Source organism: Phymastichus coffea, unplaced genomic scaffold (genome assembly GCF_024137745.1).
Source record: "Phymastichus coffea isolate CEN01 unplaced genomic scaffold, Cenicafe_Pcof_1.1 PCOF00066, whole genome shotgun sequence".
NCBI classification, from domain to species: Eukaryota; Metazoa; Arthropoda; class Insecta; order Hymenoptera; family Eulophidae; genus Phymastichus; species Phymastichus coffea.
Genome location: NW_026706877.1, coordinates 60114 through 86546, shown reverse-complemented (window position 1 = coordinate 86546; position 26433 = coordinate 60114). Strand labels below are relative to the sequence as shown.

The window sequence follows — 26433 nt, the reverse complement described above, 5'->3', positions numbered from 1 at the left end:
GTGTTGGAGGTGAGAGTCGCTGCATTTGCTGGCGCCAGCAGGTCGACCGCTGGTCGAGCTACGTCTGCCGGCTGGGCCGATCAATCAACTTGCCACGAGTAGGCGCTCGATCCCCTCGCAGCTGTAAGCTCTGCCGGGTTGTTCGTTCACCAGCGGCGCTACGTGACGGTGGCGGCGGCAGTGCTCGAGTGAGTCGCGTGGAAAGCTGTACAAGGCTTCTCATAATGTATAGCAAAAGCTCAGCTGGCAGCGCGCTCTCTGCAGCTATTATACCTATGCCATAGGCCGCCGCACCGCTTCCGCATTTATGCGCAGGATTTATGAGTCGACCAGGGCAGCTCTCTCCTAATAACATCGACTGGCTTGCAGCTTTTGTTCTAGCAGTCTTATTCAAACTCCTCAGCTCTGCGTTATATGCGACAGACGATTGTCTCCCGATTGCCGACCATTCAACGCTATTCAGTTACGCATATTGCCTATTGTCGATATTGAGTCTCCAACGATATTCAGTGCTTGCGTAAATCAGAAGCTTATACAAAGCTTCTCTCACTTATGAAATGGCCAACTAAACTACTATCCTTAGCTTGAATGTGAATATTTCTATTTTTCTTAGTACCAATGCCAAGTTTTTACCCCGACATCTCAAATTTGTCACATAATCATTATCAGCATTCAGATATATTATTTGAAATTTTACGTGATACAGAAATTCACTTCAGGTAAATAAGTGTCGTAAGTTTATCTCCTTTCTGAATAAGGCTAATAAGTTAGCGCGCATTCATAATGAAAGGTTGGAAGAAAGTTCGTTTGAAAATAACAGTGATGCTCAAAACTTTAGGGCAAAGTTTCTTAAATTGAGATAAGAAGAGTATAAGAGATAATGTAAAATATTGATATTTTGTTTTAACAGAGTTGATTCAGAGGGATTTAATGGATTCGCAGCAAGAAAAGCTAACGAAACATAGAAAACAGTTTTATCTTACATTAAATAGTAGCTGTTGAAAAAAAGATAATTGGAATATAAAAGTAATGAAAAGCTCGCTGTGAGCTAATCGGGATCAGAGACGATTTCGCATACGTATGTGTCTTGTCGCAGGATCGATTGGATGATCGAGCGATAATTCAGTGGATGTGTGTATAATAGGGCTGATGAATATATGAAAAAATCATCACGAGTAATTATAATGAAGGAAGTTCTGGAGGCTGGCATTGCACAGTAATACAATGGCCTATTTGAGCTCGATCCTAATCCTCAGCCTCCCCTCTCTTAAGTACGTAAGTTGCTGGTCATAGACCACGTAGCTCCGACATCAGATGGCTCGAGTTTTTAATTCAGAAAAGCTCCAATTTTTTTATTCAGAGAAAGTTTTTACCATTGTAAATGGTCCAAGTTTCCGCAGATTTCAAACGCAAGAAGTTATAATTGCAAAGTTCCTTTTTTTATTACTAATGTGAGAAAGTTTATATAAGCGGTTTAGTATTTTGTTCACTTTTTGAACTTCGGAGGTTGGCAGCACTGTCTCTGGGCATTGATGCGCCTATTGACGATAGTCAATACTTATAATCAATACACAAACGATAAAATTTTTATTCTGTAGCATCGAACCGAACGAGTTTACTGCCGTGTTAATTGATATAATCTATAGATCATTAAAGATGCTCATACAGAGACACTGATTTTTTCAACATCTTCAGAATTCTCTGTAGTTACTATAGCTATAAAATTATTTTATGCGATCTTAATACAAGCTTGTTTAGTGTAGGTGATAACGCGAATATCATGAAGTGCCTCACAGATGAACTCTTTTCAAATAATCTGGTATGGTCCGACTCATCGTTCCAAGGTTTTGCACATATGGATTTAAGTGTTACTGACTGATGACAATGACACGACGAAGGCTACAAAAATGAGTGACTACTCACCCAGCCAGCAAGAATCGTTTCCAAAATCTTGTAAAAACATATTTTTGGAAACAATGCAACTTTTTCTTTAACCGAGAATAACGTTGCAGCAATTTTTCTGAAACGTCCATATGTTGATCTTTGTTTGAAGCCAAATGTTATCAAGATGTTTCCAGAAGCAGTTTTCTGAATGTTGTCACAATTTATTATAACATATGTTTGAAAATCTTTTGGCAACATTTAGGCAACGTTTCTAAAACATTACAAAGAATTTAATTCAATCAATGAAATTGTTGCGGAAACATTTCTATAACATTTTTGGAAACCATGATAGAACGTCATTAAAACATTAATAAAACAAGTACGATTTGCTCTATATAAAAAATTTCAAGTACTTACCAGAGAAAAGTTAATGTTTTAATGACGTTCTATCAATTTTTCCAAAAATATTGCCAATATGTTGTAAAAATGTTTCCGCAACATTTTTGTTGGCTTTTTTTTTAATGTTTTAGAAGAATTGCCTAAATGTTGCTAAAAGATTTTCAAACATATGTTGCAACAACATTCAGAAAATTAGTTTCAGTAATATTTTGGCAACATTTGGCTTCAAACAAAGGCGAACATTTGGACGTTTTGGAAACATTGCTACAACATTTTTGCCGGTTACGAGAAAAGTTGCAATGTTTCCAAAAATATGTTTGGCAGCATTTTGGAAACAATTTTTGTTGGCTAGGTAGTTTCGGGAGGCATCCGATCATAGATATAACTATTGACATTTTTTTCACCTAAATCTGTAAGAAATATCTTCTCTTACAGGGGATTCAAAAGGATCTACTCTGAGATATTGACTGCACTGCTTGCTCAGTGTGACTAAATATCTACAGATTACATATTTATTGATTTGGAAGGAACTTTTCGTGAGTTAACTGGTAGGTAGCGATTGATACGTTAACACTGTTTAAAATGATTCGCCTCACGAAGAAATGTGCTCCTTGGTTTGATCCAAAGTTGAGACCTGTTGTTGATAAGCGTGTTGTAACACGTAGACGTTACAAACGTATTAGGCGTACTGCACTTATAGACGAGTTTTTCGGCCTATTAATGAGATCGATGTGCGTATAGAATTCGAGCGTTACCTTCTTAAACGTTTATCACCCCCTGTTGATGACGAGATATATAGAAAGAAATAGAACATGATATATGGAAGGGAATCGTGGCTTATTGCCATGGATCAGTAAAGTGTAACTTCGCGGTTTTTTGATGGATAATTTGAATGATTACTTTACTGAAATGTCTGTTCCTTGAGAATGTAGAATACGTAATGGATGCTTGTATTGCTATAAGTAAGAATCATATTCTAAAATTCTGTTGATTTTAATGATGTTCGTGCAGTTTTTTCATAAGCATGCGGAGTTAATGGAATTTCTCAGAGATTGTTGGCAAAAGCTTTGCCGCTGATAAATATCTCCTTAGTGAATGAATTTAATTCTTCTTTTGCTCTGGATGTTTTTCCAAATGCCTGGAAACAGACGCAGATTATTGCTCTTTAAAAGAGCAGCATTTTTTCGTTTCTTCTGATTTGGATTTCCATATTTTCGTTTCGGTTACACTAGGCTGCTTTCTATCAAATATATTTGAAAAGCTTAATCATGACCAAATCACGGAGTATTTTAACAAAAATAAACTCCTTGATATCTGCACAATTAGAAAACATCATAGCACGCAGACGGGATGATCAATTTGACAGATATAATTTTTAAGGCGTTGACAGTGCGACGAGCTAGGTAGGGTATCGCTATGTGTACCAGGCCTGCTCTCGTTCGTTTCGGAGCGCAAGGTAATTCAAATGTACGAATTTGTGAGGCAGAAGGAGAGGTACGTTTATTAACAATTAAAACAATTACTCGGATCGCTAGGGCTGTAGTGAAGTACAAATTCCATTTGACTGACGTTCGCGGTAGGATCTCTAGTTTGTGAAGGCACTCGGGAACTGATCGCGACTGGATGCTTCCTAACTGGAAGCCAGGTGGAAAAAGACTTCTCGCGGCACGATTGTTTGCTTCCGTGCTCGCCGTCTTTCGGTTCCAAGTGTGGCGTTATCTAACGCTGGCTCAACGCGCCAAGGAGCAACCGCCACAAAACGACATACATACGACCTTGGACACAAAGAAGCAGACGACGTTACTACTACTTTTTTATTTCAACAAATCGTTTGATACTATCTCATCTTCTAAATTACTACGTAAGCTTTTCTTTTTGTGGCTTTTAGAGCAATCTTTTTGTGGATCAAATTGTATTAAAAGAGCCATATCCGAAAAATTTCTACTAATAAGGAAACCTCCCTCCCCAACTTCAACAATTTTAATAATCTTTTGATATGTTATAATTCATGAAAAAATAAGACAGAGATGTTTTTTTAATGGCGGAAGAACACTCTGAGGGGGGTAAAACTGCCCTTAAAAAGGTAGAATTTTAAATGAAAAAAATAAGGGTTGTGTCTTTTATGATCGAAATTGCATTCGTTAGTTCTGTATTTACATGAGAAGTAATATGAAATTTATTTCATCGTAAATTATTAATAATAAGCTGAGATGTATTAGGAATTCCATTTTTGGGGATGAACTTTGAGGGCGGTTTTTCCCCTCAAAAGGTTTTTCCGCCGATAAAGAAACACATGTGTGTCTTATTTTTTCATGAACTATAACTATATTATATCAAAAGATTATTGAATGCGATTTTGGTTAGTCGGAGACAATTCTAGGAATACAACAGGACTCCGTTCTGAGTTTCCTACTTTTTTATGTGATCATATAAAATGACTTGTGGAATGTGCTATATATAAACGAACAAAACCCTAAACGCATTTTCCATACGGACGACCTACAGATTTATCTGCACGTTAAAATGGACAAGCTCCCGATAAGTAGTAGGATTGTCCACGATGGTGTAGCTTTTCGACTGGGCTGGAGACTCTGAATTGCGCCGCAACGCAAATCAAGGCTATTATCGCTGGTTCCAAAAAGAATATCAATGCCACTCACGTTATGAGCCTACAAGGTATAGAGGGACGAGGAAGAAGTGTTCGTTCCCTTCAGTGACGAAGTTAATGGTTTGGGTATATCTTATACTTTGGGCTCCAAACGAGACTGGCCTTAAGAAAGGTCAACTGAATTCTTTACAGAGTGCGCTTCATCAGACCTTGTACCATTTCGCCGGAGGTTGGTAGAATCCTTAATTTAATCTCATCTAAACTATTGAATTTGGTATTCCTAGGATGAACACAATGGCTGGATCTAGATCTTTTCAAGTTGCAGGAACTCACCTCTAGAACCCTCTGTCTTCTGTCGTTTAGTTAATTTCAATCAAGCTACTACTCGGAACTCTTAAATTTTATTTTCATAACGGAGAGAAATTTTCTCTTTAAACAAACTGTCATTGTTCCCTGATCAAATTACCAGTATATTAGATAACTATTTTGTTATTTAACAATGTGTAATATATATTGTTATTATTTTTACCGTTGGTAAATAAAAAAGGTTACAATCAAAATGCAATCAATCAATCTCTCTCGCTCACTCCCGTTCGCTCACTCGAGCATGCATCTCTCGTGCGCTCTTTGTCGTGAACACCACGCGATCGATCTACCTCTCACATATATATGAATGCTCGCTCCCTCCTATACTCGGACTGGGTGTAATATATTTAAACCTGGCTTTTTCGGACGTTCATTAACCACCGCCACTTCAGCTAGTTGAAATATTGATATTTCTAACCACCACGATATTTCAAGCCCCATTCCCAGGTGTAATGAAATGGCATATCTTGTTTTACAAATCCCGTAAAATCGGCTCTGTAATGAAAAATGTACTTTACTATCTTACATTTACTTTTACGTTGCAATTTTTATGTACCAATCGGTGTTGAACAGGTCAGCGTACATAGATGGAATTGAATCTAGTAAATACTAATGTGAGTACTGTTCGAAATTTGTTATTTCATGAAAAAAATATTCGAAATGTTTGAAGAAAAACACGTGAAACGTATTGTACTTCTTTCTTCAGGAATTTTTATAAAAATGCTATACATATGTACATTCTTTTTAAACAAATGTTTACGCATGTGATGGTTTTGCAAAATATGAATTGAAAATATTGCATTTTTAGGATGAAAACTTTTTTTCGTGAAAAAAGTGCACGTTGTCCATTTGTTTGTGAAGAAATCGAATAAAAAATTCGTGAAAGGGTATTATATAATTGAATCAGCCGAAGACGTTTTCGCTTGTCATGGTGGCCCTTTAATTATGAAGAGTGAGCTGGGGATTGCAGTAGGAAGAATAAGAAGAGCAGAGGTAAGATCTCATCTAGTCGAAGGACTTTGAGGGCAGGACAGGAGACAATTACATCGAGTTTGTTGACTTTACGAGGCTCGCGCGCGGCCGCGTCTAGCTCCGGGGGAGATTTCTAAGAAAACGCGCGCCACTAAATCACGTCGCTGGGGCTCTGTGATCCGTAAGTTCAGTGGCGATGCACCCGACGCTAGCCGAAATGGGATCGACCACCGGCGCGCCTTGCTGCGCGCGACTACGCCACTTTACTCTCGTTTCCTCTAGCTTTATAACTCTTCTTTTCTTGCCTCTATTTTTTCTTCCCCGTCGAGCTCCGTTCTTCTTCATTAGCCCGCGCATGCTACTGTCCGGCTACAACTCGCCTGCTTCCTCGATATATTCCATTTTCTTCAGCTTACTTATTTATCTTCTCATCTTCTTCGCAGGGAAACCGACATGTTACACGTTTGAAAGACGACACTCTTTATTGTTCGCGTGCTGTCGATAACAGGAGACTGGTTCTCGCATCGAGTAGCCTTCGGCTTAACAGGCTCGATTATAGTATTCGGATTTCCTAGAAAAGCGAAAAATCACGCGCGCTAAATTCGATTGCAGAAAGACATCAGAGCACGTGCGATCAAGCTCTCCACTGTAATCATGTTAACGGTACAAAACACAATTCCCACAGAACGTACGTGTAGCAGCTCTCGCGCTTGCTAATGATTATTGGTTGGTTCACCGAGTGCACAGCAAGTGATTTCATGTACGAGAGTCGTGCCGGTGATAGTAAGAGGATTCAAGAAAGAGGGTGCGCGAGAGAGTAGCCAAAGGAGTATAAAGGGCAGCTGGGCAAGCTTGTAATGTGGCGTCGTTAAATTGAGTGAAATGGAGTGCGCTGCAACGCGAGGAGGCCCTGCAAGCAAGCAGTGCAGCAAAATGACGGCTCGTCGCCCCGGCAACGCTTCTTTCAATTTTTCTTTTCTTTTCTTCACGGAGTTATGGGGCTGCGATCAGCGCAGACATCGATAGACGATCGGCAAACCGATGATCGAGGGCACCAAAATCTGGTGCTTTCGATCGGAAACGTGACGTTCCCTCGACCTCGAGGATGTTGGCCGCATGTATAAGCCGCGCGTATACGAGAGCTCTGCGAGGTAGTCTTGAAAGGCTTATGGAATAGCTGGCTTCGCTCCATTTTTTCTAGATCAAAGGCTTTCGCTTGCACACAAATCAGCAATACGAGCAGCTGTTACTTGGTCTCGTGCACTTTTTCAAGTCTAGTCAGCGCGTTAGGAAACGATTGGCAAATATTTAACGACATCAAGGCTTGGATCACGCCTGCTGTGTGCGTGCGCGTGTATTCGTATCGACTCTGCCGTCAGTATGAACTCTCTCATCGCATTGGGAATTATATTTGGCCAGATGATAAACGACGCGTTCACTGTTTGCCGTCGTATTGGCACTGAAACCCCTTCTCATAATTATCGCAGAGTAATTACCGTTTCCGAGATTGAATATTTTCACAAAGGCATACTTGTTTTCTTTCATTTTTCACTTCATAATTCCTGATAATAAATCGATTAAGATATGTTAATTGTTATAATGTTCCCTCGTAATTGTTTTACAATTGGAAACATATTTCCTGAAACGTTACTATGTCCAATGACACGCTAGAATAAAATATTGATTTCGTTAAACAATTGTTTGTCTGACAACACACACTGACGAATGGAATTAAATATTTGCCTCATCTGTTGGTATCAAAACTCGAGGATACGAATCGTGATAAGTTTTGAGTTTTTGCAAAAGCTCAAGCAATCCGAGATCTCAACTCAAGCTTCTCGAACTCACTTACAATTACATATTTATTATGAAATAACTGAAAGGTTTAACATCTATCATGGAATGTCATAGGTTCCACAAAAATAGTTTCGACAGTTTCGAACTTCTTTTGTTGCGTCCGATCGTTTTGATGAGAATCTGTTGTATGATTGATTTCAGGTGGAGAGAAGGATCTAGCGTTACGAAAGTGGAGGTTCGAGGCGAGTAATCGACGAAAAAAGAGCGGTGACGAAACAGGGGCTGGCGACAGTCGGATATAAAAACGAGAAGGCGAAAGGAAGGAGACTGGCGGACGCCGGGCTAAGCGGAGGTAGTAGCGGAGGCGCGAAGCAGCAAGGGCAGACGGCCCTATGTTGTGCGGTGAGCTGGTGAACGGGGGGCTCGCGAGCGTAGGTGCGGTTACCGTACCCTGCGGACTGCTCGGCCTCGGGCTGCCCGGCTACCTCAGGGCCGGACCCCAAGGCGCCCCCTCGCCTTATCTCGCCCTCCTCGCTGAGTTGCTAGCCGAGAGAGCTCATCTATTCGCCCGCATGGATCTCGACGACAACCGCGAACTCGAGCTTCAGCTCTCGCAAGATGACATCGACGAAGATGTACTCCTCGGTAAGTGAATTCAATTAATCAACTATTTTAGTCAATCGACCCAAGCGATCGATTAACTGACTGCCTTCTTGTTTCATTTGAAAATCAATTAAATTCATTGTGTTCGATCAATTGTTCGCCAAGGAGACGCCGAGGCAGTTATAAATAATTGAAATGGCCGTTGGAACGAAATATTTTACGTGGAGCGACACAATATTAAAAGTAAACACATCCTGCTCGTTGGGAAAAGCAAATATTGGGAGTTGCAAAATTGTGTTAACTGACTCTACTACGTGTCGGTTGGCCTGAACTAATTATTCGTACCGAAATAGAACTACAGCTCTTCACTTTTTTCACGGTAAATAGTACAACAGCGAGTGCTCGGGTCAAAAGACTCCAAATGAATTAAAGTACTATTCTGGTAAATGTCAGATGCATGTTATGCTGAACTCGCTAAAAATAGGTGAATGAGCATGGATATCATGTTTGCGTAAAAGCAATGCGCGATACGAGACACGATAACTGACCTAAATATTATCTTATGAAGTGTAACATCGGTGAATAAGTATTTCTATTTAACAATAGCTACGAAAATATGTTTAGTAATCTCGTGAAATAGGCACTTGGTATCTAAATCAAATGTTTGTAGGAAAAGTTTGTAAAAAATAGTTGTTCAATAATTGTTTTAAAATAACATCCAAAATTATGTAATACATGCTTCAACGGATTTCTTCATGGCATCTAAAGCATAAGGGATACATAATAATGAGTACCACAACATGGCCAATTATTGAATTATAATAAATATTGATACAAGGTCAGTGTTGCGAAGCTGAAAGAAAATATAATATTTTTTATCAACGACAATTTGAATATAGGCAGATAGATCAACTAGTACATGCCTTCAAAGCTGCCCACAGCCTAAGCCCAAATGCAACAAAATTCATTATAGTTACGATAACTTGTTGGTGCAAAGATTTTCTTCATCTGACTTATAGGGCCCATTAAACAACGTGTACTACAATAATAAAAATGATATCTACCAATATATATATATTAACTCAATTATTTTACAATTCATAATGATTGCCTAGCTATTGAAACAAGATTTTCAAGTATATAAAGTACTCGATAATATGTCAATCCTCTATATTAAGAAACAGTGCAAATGAGTTGAGTATCGATAGTAAAATTGTAGTTATGAAGCATATAATGAAACCTTGTATTCTAGTTGTTTCACTAAGTTTCATTATGTCAGCAATCTGGTTAATAAATTGAAATTGTTATTTACTAAAATATAAAACTATAAAAAACTATTGCTAACTTCATAATCTCATCGCAAAATCCACTTCGGACTTGCGTTTGAAATTAGAAATATTATAATTATTAGTAGTATAAAATATTGCATGAATACGAGTAAATAAAAATAACAATAACTATCTAACATGTTCAATGTCAATGTGTATATACATTTGTGTGAGATTTATTGCTTTGATAATAAAAATTTAGAAAGAAACTTGACGCACTTGTTTTATTGAAAATACGTAGGGATGCAAGTCTTTGACAAACAAGAAAAGGGAACGAGTCGATAGTCGTATGCAGTAAGCCGAATAAAAAAGTGCTCGTTTAGCTGGGTTTCATTGGGGATGCAAGCCTATACGAGAATCGGGGTAACGGCCTTGTTGCATAAATTTGAGCCCGCGTCGGTAACGAGCAAAAGGGACGGACAGATAGAGATGATGAGTTGCGGTTGGCGCGTTGCGATGCAGCTGTAAAAATAATATCACAGAGATGGACGAGGCATTGTGAGTTGGCGCTGTCTTCCCCTCCACTTTGCCCCGGCGAGAGAGAGCCACCCGTGTATATTCCTATACGTACTCGCAGCCGCGTACACATTGTTCGCCGCCCAACTGCTGCTGCTGCTGCTGCTGCTGCTAGCGCCATTCCGTTGTCGACGTTTTCACGAGTGTACGCGAGCCCTCCGGCTTTCTCCTTTTTCTTTTTTGCTTTTTCCATTTTGCCATTTTCACTGGCGATATGATGGCGAGCGTTGAGCAAACAACGACGATAAACAACGAAAAAACAAATTTCAAAATGTTTGTGATGTGTCACTTTTCTTCATTTTTCAATTAATTTTAACGAAATATTTGAGGAGAAAGAGAAAGACTATTTATAAAAAATCTATATATCTCAATTTAACGCTGAAAAATATAGCTAATTCCGTAAGGAGGACATGTATTTTTATTTTCGTGTGTCAGGAATTTCCTCGTTTGATAGCCACTCGCCAAGCCAAATAAATTTTCATCTAAAAAGCTCAATCAGCGTATTTTCCTAATTTGACTGTTTAATGTTGAAGCCTGATTTTCAAACTCAATTACGCTGCGGCACGTCGTTCATACATGTATGAGCACGATCGCACGACTTCATTGTTGCGAGTTTTCCAAAAGCCGAAAACAACATCGTAAATGGAGCGGTGTTTGCGAAATAACCAAGCAAGCAGACCGGGCTGGGTGCTGTTTGTGCCTGAGTTGCGTTCTTGCATCTCAATGCCGTGTGTTTTCAATGGTGGAAAAATATTTTCCGAGAGGATTATTCTTAATATTCACTGCGTGGCTCATCGCACTGGAAAAACAGTTGTCAATAAAATTCGCTCATGCATTTTCATTAGAGGGACTTCTCAAATGTAAATAACGCGGTGCTGGAACACGCGTGTGCCTCGATATGCAACCAGCTTGCGGAATAAACTGCCAGCGAAACAATGAGAAACGGAGTTAGTGCGTAAACTCGCGCAAGTTAATGGACCTTAATTGGGCACGCGCGAGCCACGCTCGCACGCGAGTGAGGCAAAAACAAAAGTCGCAAGGCGAGCGGGCCTAGTTAATTCTCGGAGACGGGCTTTTGTTCTTTTGCTCGCGTGCAGGCTCTTGCGCCTGCGCGCGTTATGCATTCGAAGGGAGCACTTGCTCTAAATCTTGATAAACGGCACGCGGCGTTGTTAACGGGCTACGTTATTTTGCAAGTGAGGGCGAGAAAGGGGGCAAAAAGCGCTGAAGAACAAGAAAGAAGGCGCGCTTGGATCGGATCCAGAGTAACCGGCGCGGCGTGGCAAGCCCCAGGGTCCTTTCGACGGACAATCTTTATTTGGGAAGATAGCGGCAGATGCTGACGTTGACAATATTTTTTATTTCACCAAGCCCCTCGCTTCCATTGTCAGAGCTTCCGCCGGAACGCGCTTATTTCGATACCTGTGCCCCCTTTTTAACGAGGATTTCAATGTGCAGCTTCGTTAATTTCAATGCCTTTTCATTGTGTTTTCACTTCTTCCACTGTTCATTTATAAGATTGGTCAGATGTACAAAAAGAGTGTCTTTTAAATTGATCGTATTTCAGTAATGTGCTTTGTAAGCACATTAAGTTATCGCTTGTCATGTTGCCAAGATTCAAGAGCTGATATTTTGTTTGTCAGCGAGCGCTACTTGATCAATATTCATGTCACTGAATAATTGAGTAGCTTGAATTCGCATCGTACATTAGGTACGTTGTTCGTAACATTCCGATCTCTGAGACAATAATCAGTCGAATGTTATCGTAACCAAAGCGAATATTTGATGTAGGAGAAATAGGTTTTCCGAGTGGTATACACGGCGAAGCGAATCGCGATCGATCGCGGCCGAATCGAGCGGAGCAGCCCAGAAGAGATAACTGTCGAACGAAAGGCCAAAAATATGATGGTTTAGCGAAAGTTACCGTGCCACGTTATTAGAGCAAGGTACTAATGCCAATTTTTGAAAGGAGCTGTAGAGGGAATGCGAGCCGGGCGGGCCGGTAACGCAATAACGTTTCAATTGGAGGCCGGATATTGCCGCAGGCTAGTCGACCGATTTCCCTTCGGTCGGACTCGAGGCTCCCTCCTTCGCCATTCTCCGCGAATTTCCTTCATTAAGCCCGAAAGACTCCATCAAAGTTGGATTCCCCATCTCGCCTGCTAGAGCTTCTGCAGTTTTATCTCTGGCGCGCGAGGTCCGGCTGCCTAACGTCGCGGCCGGATAAGTTGGCGCAACTTTCTCGCGATCCGCATAACTTATAGCGCCTCTAATGAATCATGACTGTGCTAATCTTTCCTTTCCTTCTTCATTGTCGTTTGTCACGGCGCGCGCTATACGTATAGTAATTGAACTGTGATCGATGCGCGGATTGCTTATTCAAACGACCACAGGCGTCATTTGCAGTAGTTCCGCAATATTCAGAGTAATGAAATATTTACTCGCCCAAATAAAGCCGAAATAAAGATGCATCGACTGCAGCCAGCCTGTAGCTACAAGTAATGTCGATAATATCGAGCGATGTGCGCTCGCGCAGGCAAGCAGATTTCACGTCGCTGAAAATACGCGCAACAATAAAGAACACATCAATGAACCGGACAATAAGCCCCGCTCTCATCCGACCGCGTAAAACTATTGCTGGAAAAAAACCAACGCACGGACTCGCCGCACAATGGCGCTCGAATTATACGACCCGGGGTATTACGGTAGAGCGGAAGCCGAGCATTATTGTCTACTCCCCTACCCTTTCGCTCACCCACATATCACGTCGCGAGTTTATTTTGCCGCGTGAAAATATAATCCTCGCGAGCGCACAAAAAAAGACATAGAGAGAAAAAAGAAAGAAGAGCTCCGAGGAGTCGAGCGCGCGTGAAAGGGACGTGCGGAAAAACAGCTAGGAGGCGGACTGAGACTCACACATGGAATTAAGCTCGGAGGCCTGGCTTCGCGCGCTCCCACTCTGCTCGAGGCTTTAATTAATGCGACATACTTTTCAGCGCTGCGTTTGAAAAGTACCGTAATCCAAGCTGTGCGGTACCAGGCTGTTAAGCTCCCAATCCCCCCCTTTTTTCTGGGCCCCCCATTTCCAGTATCAAAGCTAATGCTTCGCGCTACAGATGCTCAAGTCAATATGCATTATTAGAAATATCATTTAATTAGAGGTCGTAAGAATTTCTCACCAGTTTCTTAGCATTGTAAAGAAAAGACCGAAATTGTAGACCTGTCTCTTCATATTCAATACAAAGTTTCTACCTTTGGTATAATTATTCTAATGCTAAGACGAAATTCTAATGCTAATCTACTTTGTATTTTTAATTGAAAACATTTGTGTGAACGATAGTTGCAAGACAATTTCGTAATGTTTCGGATGTAAGAATATTTTCACGTTTTAAAGTAGAAATCAAGTCTACATAGAAAAAATTGTTATCAAAGAATTACGTTCATCACAGTTGAATTATTAACATGAGAGAATTTATAAAATTAGGTTGAAATACATTTAAATACTCGCGAGATACTCGTAAAATCAGACCGAAATCAAAATATACGAGCTTCACATAACCGCTGATATTTAAAACTATACAATAATGTTAATCAGTTCTTGGGATTTTCTTCTACGATTATAATTAATGAACCACGAATATTAAATGTTACGGTAACTCGACCGATATTTATTCGAGCACGAGATAAATGGAAATTATAATAAAGCTCAACAGAAATGCCAATAGGAGCGAGATAACGAGTGAATATGTAAAATAAAAGCTATTGCGACTACAAATCAATAAAGGAAAGCGCGATGGAATGCACTATTAAATAAGGAAGCGGATGAATGAAGCGAAAGAAAAGGGAAAGAAAAAAAGAAAAGGGTTGGCTGGCAGAAAGGGCATTGTACGCGAGAGTGAGAGAAAGGGAGGGAGGGAGTTTGCGCGCGGGAACGCGAACGTGGGAAAGAGAAAAACAGGAGGAGCAGCGGCTGCTAGTGCGCTTCGCTGGAATAAATAGATATTCGATCGAATAACTCAGGGCGCGTTAAGGGCGCTAAAGTCAGCTCTTGCACACGGTCGCGGCAGCGTATGGCGCGCTTGGAAATTGATTTTTCACGATGGCGCGCGGAACGAGACGCCCGATCGAGTTTCACACTGTTCGCCATCTCGTGCCGCTCTGCCGCTGCGCAGATAGATTGGCAAAAAGACAAAGAGATGAATAAGCGAGAGCGCCCGAATAGCCGCCCATTAACTTCTCTCTCTCTCTCTCTCTCTCTCTCTCTCTCTCTCTCTCTCTCTCTCTCTCTTTCGCATCAGCCTCTAATGGGATTCCCAAAGTTCACGGCTAAGTGCGCGATTCTCGGGCTTTCGAAAATCCGAGAGGGCCGTCGCTCGTCAGCAGATTAGTCGCCTCAATGATCTCGTTGCCAGCCGGAAATATAGAGTTCTTTGCTCGATGCAGACTCGTACTTATGTAGCTTCCCGTTGTGAGCACCTTTCTATTGATGCATCTACTGTAAATATTGACGGGAAATCTCTCGACACGAAGGTACTGCTTTGCTGTAGCTGTCACTCGACAAAATAGATTGGTATATTATCAAATTTCACACGTCGAATCCCGCAGCTGAAAAATCGCTCGACGATCTTGTTTACTACAACGTACTTCAGAAAAATTCTTACCGTTCGAATGTCCCTATTAATATTTGTTATCAGTATCAACATTTCAAAAATGCAGATTAAATTGGCTTCGATCGGAAAAAACTTAATAAATTATTCAGGAATCAAAAAGCGATTTGAAAAATTAATACAGTTTTCGAAAAAAATTCGAATCAGTGATATGCTTAAAAACATCAGACAGCCACATTCAGCCAATAGCTTCCATATTCTTGTTTACATTAAAAACAAATGTTAAAAAGATCACTTATTTTCTTAAAAACATTTAAACTATCATCTCTTTCATAACGTTATAAGAGCATAATTTTAATTGTAGACGTATAAAAGGTAGTGTCTTGAAAATATGACATTGTAATGTTGTCCGACTAAACTCGAATTGTACTACTTAGGCTAATGTAAATGTCTATGAGAAATTGGCATTTTGAGCAGCAATCAATTGATTTTTTACTTGTTTGGCAATAAAGGAGCTGTCAAAATGGCGTGCAATGATTTACGCATTGGTTCTGGATGGTTGTAATGCGATAAATGGCCAACGTAGAACAAGAGGAGCTAGCAGCCAATAGTAGGGAGATGAACGGCTAGTGCGCGTCGTTTAATGCCCCAGCCCAATCGTAAATCCTTGGCGTCGCGTCACGATTCGCGGCTCTACTTCGCATCCAACATATTCGGCGCCAGCGACATTTGATAAATAAAACCTTTCGTTTGATAATTATTGGTCAGTCTAGCCTGATTTTATCTTTGACAATTTGCCTTATACGAAACACCTTGTTAATTATTTGATCAATAATCTTACTAGTTTCACTAATGAACGTTGCATCCAATGCGAAAAAGATTTTTATTTTACAACATTTCATTCGAGTGACGTATATTTTAATTAAAATTGAACGCGAAAGAATGAAAATCCATTTCCAAGGGCCCTTTCATTAATTAAAATTCGCAATATCTATTTTGCTCGAGTTTTATTTTTCAATACTCATTATAAGAATCCTATAATGAAATAGCATTGTATAGAAACTTGTTTAATTTTAATATCTCGATGTCGCCGAAGTATTATTAATTTTAAAAAAATTAACGATAACAATCAACTAATGCTCAAGATGAATATACATTTTTTCATAAGTCCAACTTCATCTGAGTGATGAAAAAAGTTAGAGTTGACGCCAAGTTATTTTGGCATGGATATTTTAGGTGGCAATCGATTGGCAATAATATTAGCTCGGAGTTAGTTAGCCGTTTTTTCAATCGGAAGCAATTCAATGTTCACTCTTGGCGAATTGATTGCTTTCCCCTGGGCGTGTAAAGACCAATTTTTTTGTGTCTATACACATGCACTTGGAAAAACGAATAAGTAAACGACGTCGACGACGACGAAACGAGCTGAGCGAGCGCAGCGTCGGGGTAAAAGCTGAGCGAACTAGCGAGCAAATAACTTGCGCTGTTCGTGCTTGGAGTTTGCGTTGTTCACGTGCGAGCGGCCTGCTTTTTACTCGCGCGCGCGCGACAGAGAGAAAGTTGGCTGGCAAATTTTTCAGCGGACTGATTGGACGTGCGATGGCCTCCGGCTCGGCGGTCCGCGGAATTCCATTTCTCGACGAATCGCGAGACACTGTCTGCTGGCTCTTTACTGCTCACTGGCTTTCTTTCGACATTTGGCCTGGACTTTTGTGCGCCGCTAAGCACTCGGACTTAATTGCGGACAGGAATTTCAAGCGGCAGTATTGGCAACATCCAACCGGCTATTTATATTAACCGTTATAATCGTTTCTCCCGACGTGTTTTTCTACACGTGCAAGCGCTGCAGCAGCTAATTCGTTGCACAATTATATTATTAATTCTCTGCGGGGATGAAAATAAATGTGCTTTCAAAACAAGCAGGACGATGTACATAATCAACGAACGTCAGAAGCTTTTCTCTCTCGATTGGTAGCTAGCGTTAATTCCGCGTTGATTCTCAGCCCTGCAGCTGGTTATAAATATCGCTGACATTCATTATGCCTTACGCGTCAAAGGAATTATCGACAAAGAGGCGTGCAGTAGCGCGACTCTCATTTTTCTCCGTTTCTAGTGTTCTCTCTCTCTCTCTCTCTGTCTCTCTCTCTCTCTCTCTCTCTCTCTCTCTCTCTCTCTCTCGACAATTTCCAGGCGCGCGTCGCTGGAAAAAAGCAACAGCCGCAATGCTCCGACGAATGCCGGCGCGCAATCACTGTCCGTCATGCGAGAGCCGAAGAAAGTCAATAGCGATATCGGTGAGCGCCGCGAGACTTTTTAATAAAATTCACTGGCGCTCGTGTGGGAGCAGAAGAACGACAAGCGGCTAGTCGGGAATTCGACGCTGGAACGCCATGCCAGCCGCTCTTCAAAGGCTACATATTTCCCGATGGAGCGATGCACTGTACGCGCGAGCTGTCGGTGAGAACCGCTGTCGCGGTGACGTGATGCGCCCGACGCGAGATTGGTCGCCGAGAACGGCGCACGTCACGTGACACACGTGCGGATAGCCGCCCCTCGCACTAAACAGACATACACGGCCTGTCGCTCGTACCGAGGAATTTGGTTGATCCAGCTGAGCCTCCAAACGTTTTTCACGATATCGATGGCCGATCGAGCACTGCAATCAAGTAATATTAAACGTTACTTTCTGTTGTGACAGCTTCTTTCATTCCGTCGCTTCTCTCGTCAAATTATTAATCCTATACAGATCAACGCAAATGCCATTCCAAAATAACAATACGAATAGGTTTATCACTCTAATATATTAAATATATTGCGCTCCATATGCCTTGCAGATGTATATGAATAAAAAGCAAGTGTCGGCATCGCTTATAGCAGACAGCATAAGCAGAACGGTAGGACTGCGTATAGCGGCCAAAGCTTTAAAAATTAAAGCATCAGGCTAAATGAAAAAATTACCGCAGTTAAATGGAATGAAAGCACAATCGAGACAGCATGGGAATGAAGCGGCGAGGGGGGATGGGGTGCGGAAAAATAGCGAAGGTGGTAGATGGCAGAGCGGCGGAGGTGCCGAAGTGGGGTGGGAAGGGCAACAGCAGACGTGGGTGAATGTATAGGAGCTGCTTAGGGCAGGGAGAGAGAAAAGACGAGAGAGCGAGAGAGCGAGAGAGAGAGAGAGAGAGCGAGCGGGAGCGAGATGGCGTGCGCGCGCGCGCTGAGGGAGAAGCGAGGTGGCGGTGGCGGCGGTGGCGGCGAGTGCGCGGCGAGGAGGGTAGGGGTCGTAAAAAGGAGGGGGCGTCGCGATGCCCGCCAGTCACTGCGACGCCAGCCAACGTCTCGCGTAGCGCTTCGACCAGGCAGCGTTCAACCGACAAAAGAGAATACCCATCATCTCTCTTACTCTTGCATCTTGCCCTAACTCAGTCGATCAATCGATACTGGCGCACACGTGCGTACAATACTGACACAGATCGCGCGAAGCCTCGCACGGCCACGAGGAGCCAAGTGCTATTCCGACAACAGCCGATTATACCGTGCTCGATAGTTTCTCAGTTTGCTACCGATCGGCGGACAGTAGTAGTGTGAGGCGAGCACACCGACATGAGTTAAAGCGTGCCAGGAGCAGCTCGAGCAGTTGATTCTAGGTGAAAAGCAGCTGCTGCTGAGAAGCGGCGAGCTCAACAGAATGGTGCTGCACGGGATGAACCGTAAGTGTCTCTAGAATGCAATGTATCCTATTTTTGCGGCTACTGCGTACTTGAACGCGCCCTCCCGGCGTCCGTAGTCCCGCGGGAGAGTTGTCGTTTCTGGAGCTGAACTCGCGCCACGTCTCAATTGAACGTCGGCGAGCCTCGCTTAATGAGCCGAATTTGGGTCAGGGTTCCCTTTGAGGAGAATTTCAAACTTAGCTGGAAGGCCGGAGTTGTGTTTTGTCTCTTTTTTGTTCGCTACCTTTTCCGCCATTTGATCGATCTACAGGCTAATTTTATCAATGACTCGTTGCGCGCACGTTCGCCGACTGTTCTCGTACATCGACGTGTATGCCCCATTTCGTTTTCTAGAAAATACTTTGCCTCTTTCTCCGCCTTTTATATTGACCTTTCGACTGAACAGATCAAGGAAATACACACGTTTTGAAATCCGTCGGGACATATCGTTAAACTTTGTTAGAAGTCTATTAGCGTGGTGGTAAATTTCACGTGTAAACCACAAATCGTTGCGTTTTCAGAACCCAGTCGATTGAAATTGACACACCGTCTACAAAAAATTATATTACAGGCTCAAAGGTCGCGAATAGAACTCACGCTCGGACAACTGTCGTTCACACACTAATCACGCCGAGCGTATCTTATCGGGGAACTGACGGCGCTCGTTTCACGTCGAAAGGAACCGCTGTGATATACAACAAACAACGTCTTGCGAACGCGACACACGAGCCTGACCACACGCTGGCGAAAAATTCTCGAGAGCCAAATCACTGTGTGTCACGCGTTAACGTACACCCGGGACACGCGAATTTTCCCCTTGCCAGAAAGAGCGTAGCAAGCGCACTCGTATGGAACAGGCCAGGTGTGAGCTGTTTGCTCGGCACGTGAACCAAACCACTTCGGATACGATTCACAGGAGGCCTTTGGCACTCTTGGCATATCCTGTGCAATGCGGCAATTATCCGCTGTCGATATGCCTGACAAAATAGTGAGCGTGCGTTCGCGAATCGTGCGAGGATTGCGAATACCGCGAGGCTGTCTGTTTGCCTTGGCTGTTGACGCTCTCGCTCGTTTCGTGCGCGCCGATAGGGCGCCAAATCAAATGTATTTGTGTGTTTAATTCATCGTAATTCTCAGGTATTCCGTAATAGCATTGTCCGTTGGCGCTAAACGTTTGCGAGAGGAATATCAGAGAACGGCGTTTGCGAAACGACTGAGAAAATTTCCGATTGTAAACTGCTTTTGGACGGTTGTGGGGATGCAATTAGAATCGCGACTGCCTGCGGCCTGGTCGATCGGCAGTTTGGTTGGCTGGAAAATGTATTTTACCGCGAATGCGACGATTCCTTTTAGTGAAAGGGACGATTGGCGCAGTCGCTAGGCGTGCAGTTGCCATTGACAAAGCGACGGCAGCGGCACGGCGGCGGTGGCGGCAGCAGACCGATCGCTCGCCTCCGGGAAACGGGAAATAAGGAAAAGCTGGATCGGAGCCAAGTGGCCGTTGCTGCTGCTGCTGCTGCTGCTGCTGTACCCGGCTGTCACTTCGCAATTACCCAAGCGGCTCGATCGACTAAAGGAGCGCTTTCTGTTCGACTGTTTGCGCGCCGGGCTGCATCAGCTAATTGATGCGCTGCGCGTTCAATTTGGCGAGAAAGGCCGAGCAGCAAACGATCGACCAGTTGAACGAGGCCGATAAAGGATACCGAATTCCTGGCCATTTCCTCTTCTGGCTGCTCTCTGTACGTGTGTATTGCGCTGAAAGGATTTTCCTATCCTCGCGTCAAACTTTACGCGTGCCACTGTGGTAGTCCCGCGCTAGCTTGGACACGTTTTCAACCTTCTTCCTCCCTCTCTTTTTCACCCTCGCTCTCGTTCTCTCTGTCTCTCGTTTGCCCACTGTGAAATTGCTTTCGCTACACCTTCCATTCACTCACTGCCACCGTCACTTTTATAAACTCTGACGGCTTTCATCATGTTTTTCAACGGCCTTCGTGATTGCGAGTCTAAAGGTTTCATTGAATACTGCCCACATCATTGACTATGAATTTTCCTTGTACGCTTTGCGTTTCTACTCGATCATTCATATTTAACCTATTTTATTTTCCTTTTCCGACTATGATATTGTTTCTTGTCCACTTAATAGCATAAAAAGTGACACGCCTATAAGTCATTTGAAGAAAACTTAAGTCGTTTTATTGTCTTGTTGGATGGAAACCAGTGTAGTAAAAAGTGGAAGATAATAAGCAAGGAAGGCAGATTATTTGACTAACGGAGTCCAGTATAGAGAACATTATAGGCAATTTCATTGAAAGTTTTCATCGTAAATTTTTCCTAAAGTAAGATTAGAAAACAAGATTACCCTCTCATGCAATTTACAGTTTTCAAACGTTCTTCTAGATGTTTTAACTCTTGCAGTACCAAAAGTTTGAACGTTGAACGCTCTCAAAAGATATTGGCTTTCTGAATAAAAAATTCAAAGACGCTATGTTGCAAGGCAAAGAAAACTCAATTGAACGCGTCGTAACCTGCCGCTGGAAAAACTTTGAGCAGCTTGCTTTCAACGTTCATGACGATAAAATTGTAGAAAGTAAAAATTCCAGGCGTACACTGAACGTTGAATGGTAGGCTAAGCATCAAAGTGGCTATATAGCAGGTCGGTGCTGTCGGTCACTTGGCGAGCGATTCCGAATGCAATCGCACTTGACCGCTACAGAACAAACAGCGTACAGTACCGACCAGCGGGCGCGTGTGTGGTGTGTGTGTACACAGAGGAGCGAGGCAAGTGCTCATGCGTGTATATTCCAACAAGAAGCGAATTCGAGCGAATTAACCAATCGGTCGACTGACTCGCAGATTGCCTTGAGCGCAGATAGTGTTGAAACAGCGCAGCAATCAATGTGCTTTTTTTCTTTTTCTGACTGTTTGTCTACGGTGAACCCGATAGTAAAGCGCGTTTTTTCCCATTGGCCCAACGTGAAACAAAGAAGCGACCCGCAAGAAACGGTAAACAGCGAGTCGTGTTTTCTTTTCGATTTATTTGCCAGTGGTGAGTAGGTCGAGGCCCTAAATTAAAAGTTTTCCGACAACACCGCGCGCGAAAAAGCAGGCTTGATTGAAGTGAACGCGAGTAGAGAGCCTGTAGCGAGTGCTGTGTTTGCGGCGACACTGTTTGAATAAGCAGATTACTGTTGGATTTGCCACCACGTCAGATTAGGTTTCGTTGTAGTTCTATTATTTTTTTCATACATTATTCTTGCGATACTATGTAAATACTATTTTCTGGCATGAGTACAATTTATTTCTGAAATAGATCCTTTCATCGAGCAGTAAAAAAAGCGCTTCTCGCCTAACAGGACTGAATATTCAGCAATGGAAAAGTCACGAAGTGGAAAGTTTGCCGATAGTATCGTGAAACTTTAATGTACCAGCCGCGTTGAAAATCCTTGCGTGAACTTATTGAAAGATAACTTGTTTCTGAACGAAAGAAATATCGCACCCCTAAAAAAATGTTTGAAAATGTAGATCCAGTTTATGAAAATTTGTCGAGATCGAAGATTTGTCATAGTTCTTTTTCATGTGAGACAAAGCTCAAAGAAGAAGAAACGAGAACCGCGTGTTGATATTCCGTGTAGGCGTCCTTTGGAAGCCGTGAGGTATATATTCCAGATTTGTGGTTACACTGCAGTTCAAACTTGGATGTTCTCTTCCTCTCTATTACCTCCCCAAAATTTTGACTCGTCCATGACCCATTGCCGCGGCCGCGTAATCGACGTTGCACCTCGCACACTTCCTTCCTTCCGATGTCGAGCATATGCTTACGTTCCATTTGGCTTCTCGCGACGTAAGCAAAGCTTGTTCTCGCTCTCTGATGTAACGCTTTTACTTCTTGCAAGTACTCTATTGCGCTAGATTATTACGCGTTGTACTTTAAATGGCACCCTATAATCACTTTAACTTTGCTCGTTCATTCCAATATCGCTTTCTCTCGTCGGCTACTTCAGCTTTTAAATTGGTCATTTGGGTGCCAAAATCAAATAAATAGCAAATTTCTGCTAAGGTAGATAAGAAGCGGAGCAAATCAGTCGTAGAATAACTTTTTAAGATTTCAATTTTGTCGACAAATCGCATAAATCTCTGGTTAATTCTACCAATTCCATAATCGAAATCTTCCCCGAACGCAAACTCAAACAGAGAAACGATCTCACTTATAATATTATACCCGAACCCCTCGGATTGTAAAACTTTGCCTTTTCCGTGTATCCTAGAAATATATAAAGCTCTAAAAATTAGCAGAAATTTTTGAATGAGAAAGTCTCCCGAAAAATTCAACTAGAAAAAGGCTTCTCTTTTTCTTAGCTTGACACTGCCTATACCTATTCTTCAGACTCACTGATGAATAACGTAATTTCAAAAAGAAAATATAGTTCGCCGTTTTTTTACGGATTCTAAAATACTCGAGAATAGATGTTCAAAGTTTTCTATAGCTATAGGTATGCATAAAGAAGAAAATACAATGTGGAGAAAAAAAGAAGTAGGTTAAGCACGTCGTGTGCCCTAAATAGAATTACGGGATAGCGCGAGAAAAATTCGAAAGGATAATCGTGTTCAACTGAGCTGACGCATTTCAGTGGAATTTTTGTTATATCCGTCGGATTTATCAGCGTGGATTTACAACTTCCCAAAAATGAGAGACTATGAGACTAACAAACTGCGTCGATGAACAACAGGTTTGAATTGTAGCAAACGTAGAGTATCGCGAGATGAAATCGCTCGCACCAGTACACATCGAGCAGAATTTTCTAGACTACTAACCGGATAGAGCTGGAATGATGGGCGGGAAAAATTCATAAAAAGAAAGGAAGATGGCTGAGAGACTCCGACGACATATTGCCGCTCGTACCGTATGCATTATATATGGAAACAGAGAGCAGAAAGAAAGAAAGGAAACGTCTCGGCGGGCAAACTGTTCTATTAATTGCGCTGGATACGGAAAAACTTACACAATGACCGAGTAACGTGGCATTTCGATACATGTCGGAGAATAATCTATGCACTGATAGTGGTTAGCCATACATAACAATTGGAAATAAAAATTTGATATTTCAGAATTTTTCGCAATTAGCTTTTTTAACTCTGTTTCGCGCGGATATCAAAACATCAATTTCGATCCTTCCAACGGGTTCAACCAGAATTGATGGTTCCAACACCGTCGTCATACAATTTATTTATTTTTCATTTGAAGTATAAGTCAAACTAAAACGAACTTTTTATACATCTTTCGAGCTGCAAAAAGGTAAAAAGCACATGTATAATTTGGTTTTCGTAGAGTAGGTTAACTTAATTAGCAAAAGTTTAAGAAAGCAATCCAGGGTAAAGTAAGATAAGCCCTTTTACGAAACAAGTTATGCATTTGCTATCTTTTGCACTCAAATATTGTCATCCTGAATAAACTTATCAGCCTTTATATAATTGTATTCAAAATTAAGGCTTATCATTATAGTAAGTAATCTTTACATTTTGTTCGATTCATCTGAGCAAAGCATTCATTTTTTTAATTTATAGAGATAAACAATTTCTTATCGTCAAATCTTTGATTACGCAGATAGAAACAAATAATATCATTTTTCTTTGCTAGCCCTGAGAATCCACTAATTTACCTATGTGAGAAAAACTCTTAAGTTCTGTTATTCACGAATAAAAACAAACGTGTCACATAATTCCCTGTGAATTATATGTACATATATTTTTTTATATTAATGAGCCAATTTCGTGACAAGTTGAATAACTCATAAGGTATGATGAGCGGTATATAGGATCAGTATGGAAAGAACGAAAGCGATGTGCGCGGGTCTAGAACAAAAATCACAGCAGTATACATAAAGAATCCAGTCGTGTAGACGCAAGCGCCGAAGTAGCCTTGATGCGAAACCGATAATGTCGCGCAAACGCAAACGCCATCAAACTAGGAGATGACCTTCGAGTTGCTCGAGCTTCCTCTCTCTTTTTCGCCACTCTCGCACTTTATTTCTGCGTGTCACAGCTAGTTGGCGTTTCGTCTTTGCCGAAGCATTCGATGCAAGCCGGACTTTGCGCCTTTCACCAAACCCACGACGTTTATGAGATAAAGGGCCGTGGCGATGCACATTGCTTCCGTCGACGTTGATAATTCAACGAAACTCGTTCAAGTTACACTCGACGATTGCAATTTCGCCGCAAGCGATCTGGAATCGCTTCCGAGACATTCCTTATCGCGCAGAATTCGCAGTTGGCCTTGAACAATGAAGCGGTGGCAGGCGAAAAATTGGAAATTCCGAAGGAAAAAGAACGGAGGCGAGAAAGTGTAGGTAAATGATGTGGGAGCCGGGGCGCCGTACTGCTGCAGGGTTAGTCGGAGGAAAATGTAAGGCGCGACCGGCTGTAAAATTTTATGCAGGCAAATTCTTCCAGCTCGTTGGCGAACAATGCGGTGATGCGTCGAGGAATATAGCGAACCGCAGGCGGGAAAAGGGGTATTAATCCCGGAAGAAAAGCCGCGAGACAGGAGCGTTCGCACGATCTTATTCGAGATGCATCTCAAGTAGCTCGTTCATCTCGCGCCTTCTCCGACTCTCTCTCTCTCTCTCTCTCTCTCTCTCTCTCTCTCTCTCTCTCTCTCTCTCTCTCTCTCTTTCTACCGCGTCGGCGGCGGCGTACGAGTTTTCCCCGTTAATTTACGGCTGCGCGGCTGGCTCTCGAGGGTTACGGCTGCAAGACGGACAACCGGCAGCTGCCTGCCGTGTACTGCCTACTACGTTAGCCGCTCGAGAGCTGTTGGCTGTTTGTTGTGGCCAGCGACAAGAGCGCCGCTGAAAATCATGCACGCTGTAGCTCCTGTCGCTTCCAGCCGGTCACGTACTCGACTGTACTTCTCCGCAATACGCTCCGAATCGTTAACTTTGTTTGCTGGCTTTGCCATTCTTGAATAATTGCCGAATGACATCGGCGCTCCGAATGCGCGATAATTTTCACGACTACCTACAAATTCAAGTGGAAGTAATCAAGTTCGGTCAGGCGCTGATTTGGCTGACTGTCAAATGTTAAACAGGAAGTGATAAATTAAAGACAAACACGCAACAGACAATTTGGATGGGCGATAGACTGGAATTTCGAGCAATCGAGCGTTGAACAGTTGCGATAGGAGGGTGATGGTTGGATAGAGGCAGTAGCGGGGCCCCTTGTGTTCGACGCACAGCCCTTTACTGGCTGTCAGTCTCTCTCGTTCGAATTCTCTCGGTTTCTCACTGTTGGACATGTCGAGCGCTCGCCTACGCGAATTCCACAAGAATTTGATTTGGTCTGACGCGCTTCGGGGCGCGTAACGCGTCTGCCAGCGCAGCCAACGCAGTAACGCAGCTACCTGCCTGCCTGCCTGCCTGCCTGCCTGCCTGTCCAGCATATTCTACTACGTCAAGGCAATTCCAGCGAACTGCATAGTTTTTGCCTGGCGCACTCCCTGATCGGATCCGATCTTTATAACTGTATGCCTTATCACGGCCTTCGATGCGAACGCTCAAAAGGTTTATTCTCAGCTCAGCGCTGCTCCAGAGTCACGTCGAGTGTTATTTTACTCTTTTCCATACACGAGCGAGGTTTTCCATCGATTGCCC

The 26433-nt window shown here is 42.4% G+C and overlaps 1 protein-coding gene across 1 annotated transcript in view; it reads left to right on the top strand.

Annotated features, from left to right (window-relative positions):
* The window catches only part of LOC131667462 (protein Fe65 homolog), an 82379-nt gene that overhangs the window by 15925 nt on the left and 40021 nt on the right, over positions 1–26433 (top strand). Inside the window, exon 2 of the mRNA XM_058940889.1 lies at positions 8228–8671. Coding sequence (XP_058796872.1) covers positions 8419–8671 — 253 coding nt within the window. The 5' untranslated portion in view covers positions 8228–8418. The remainder of the gene's footprint in view (positions 1–8227; positions 8672–26433) is intronic.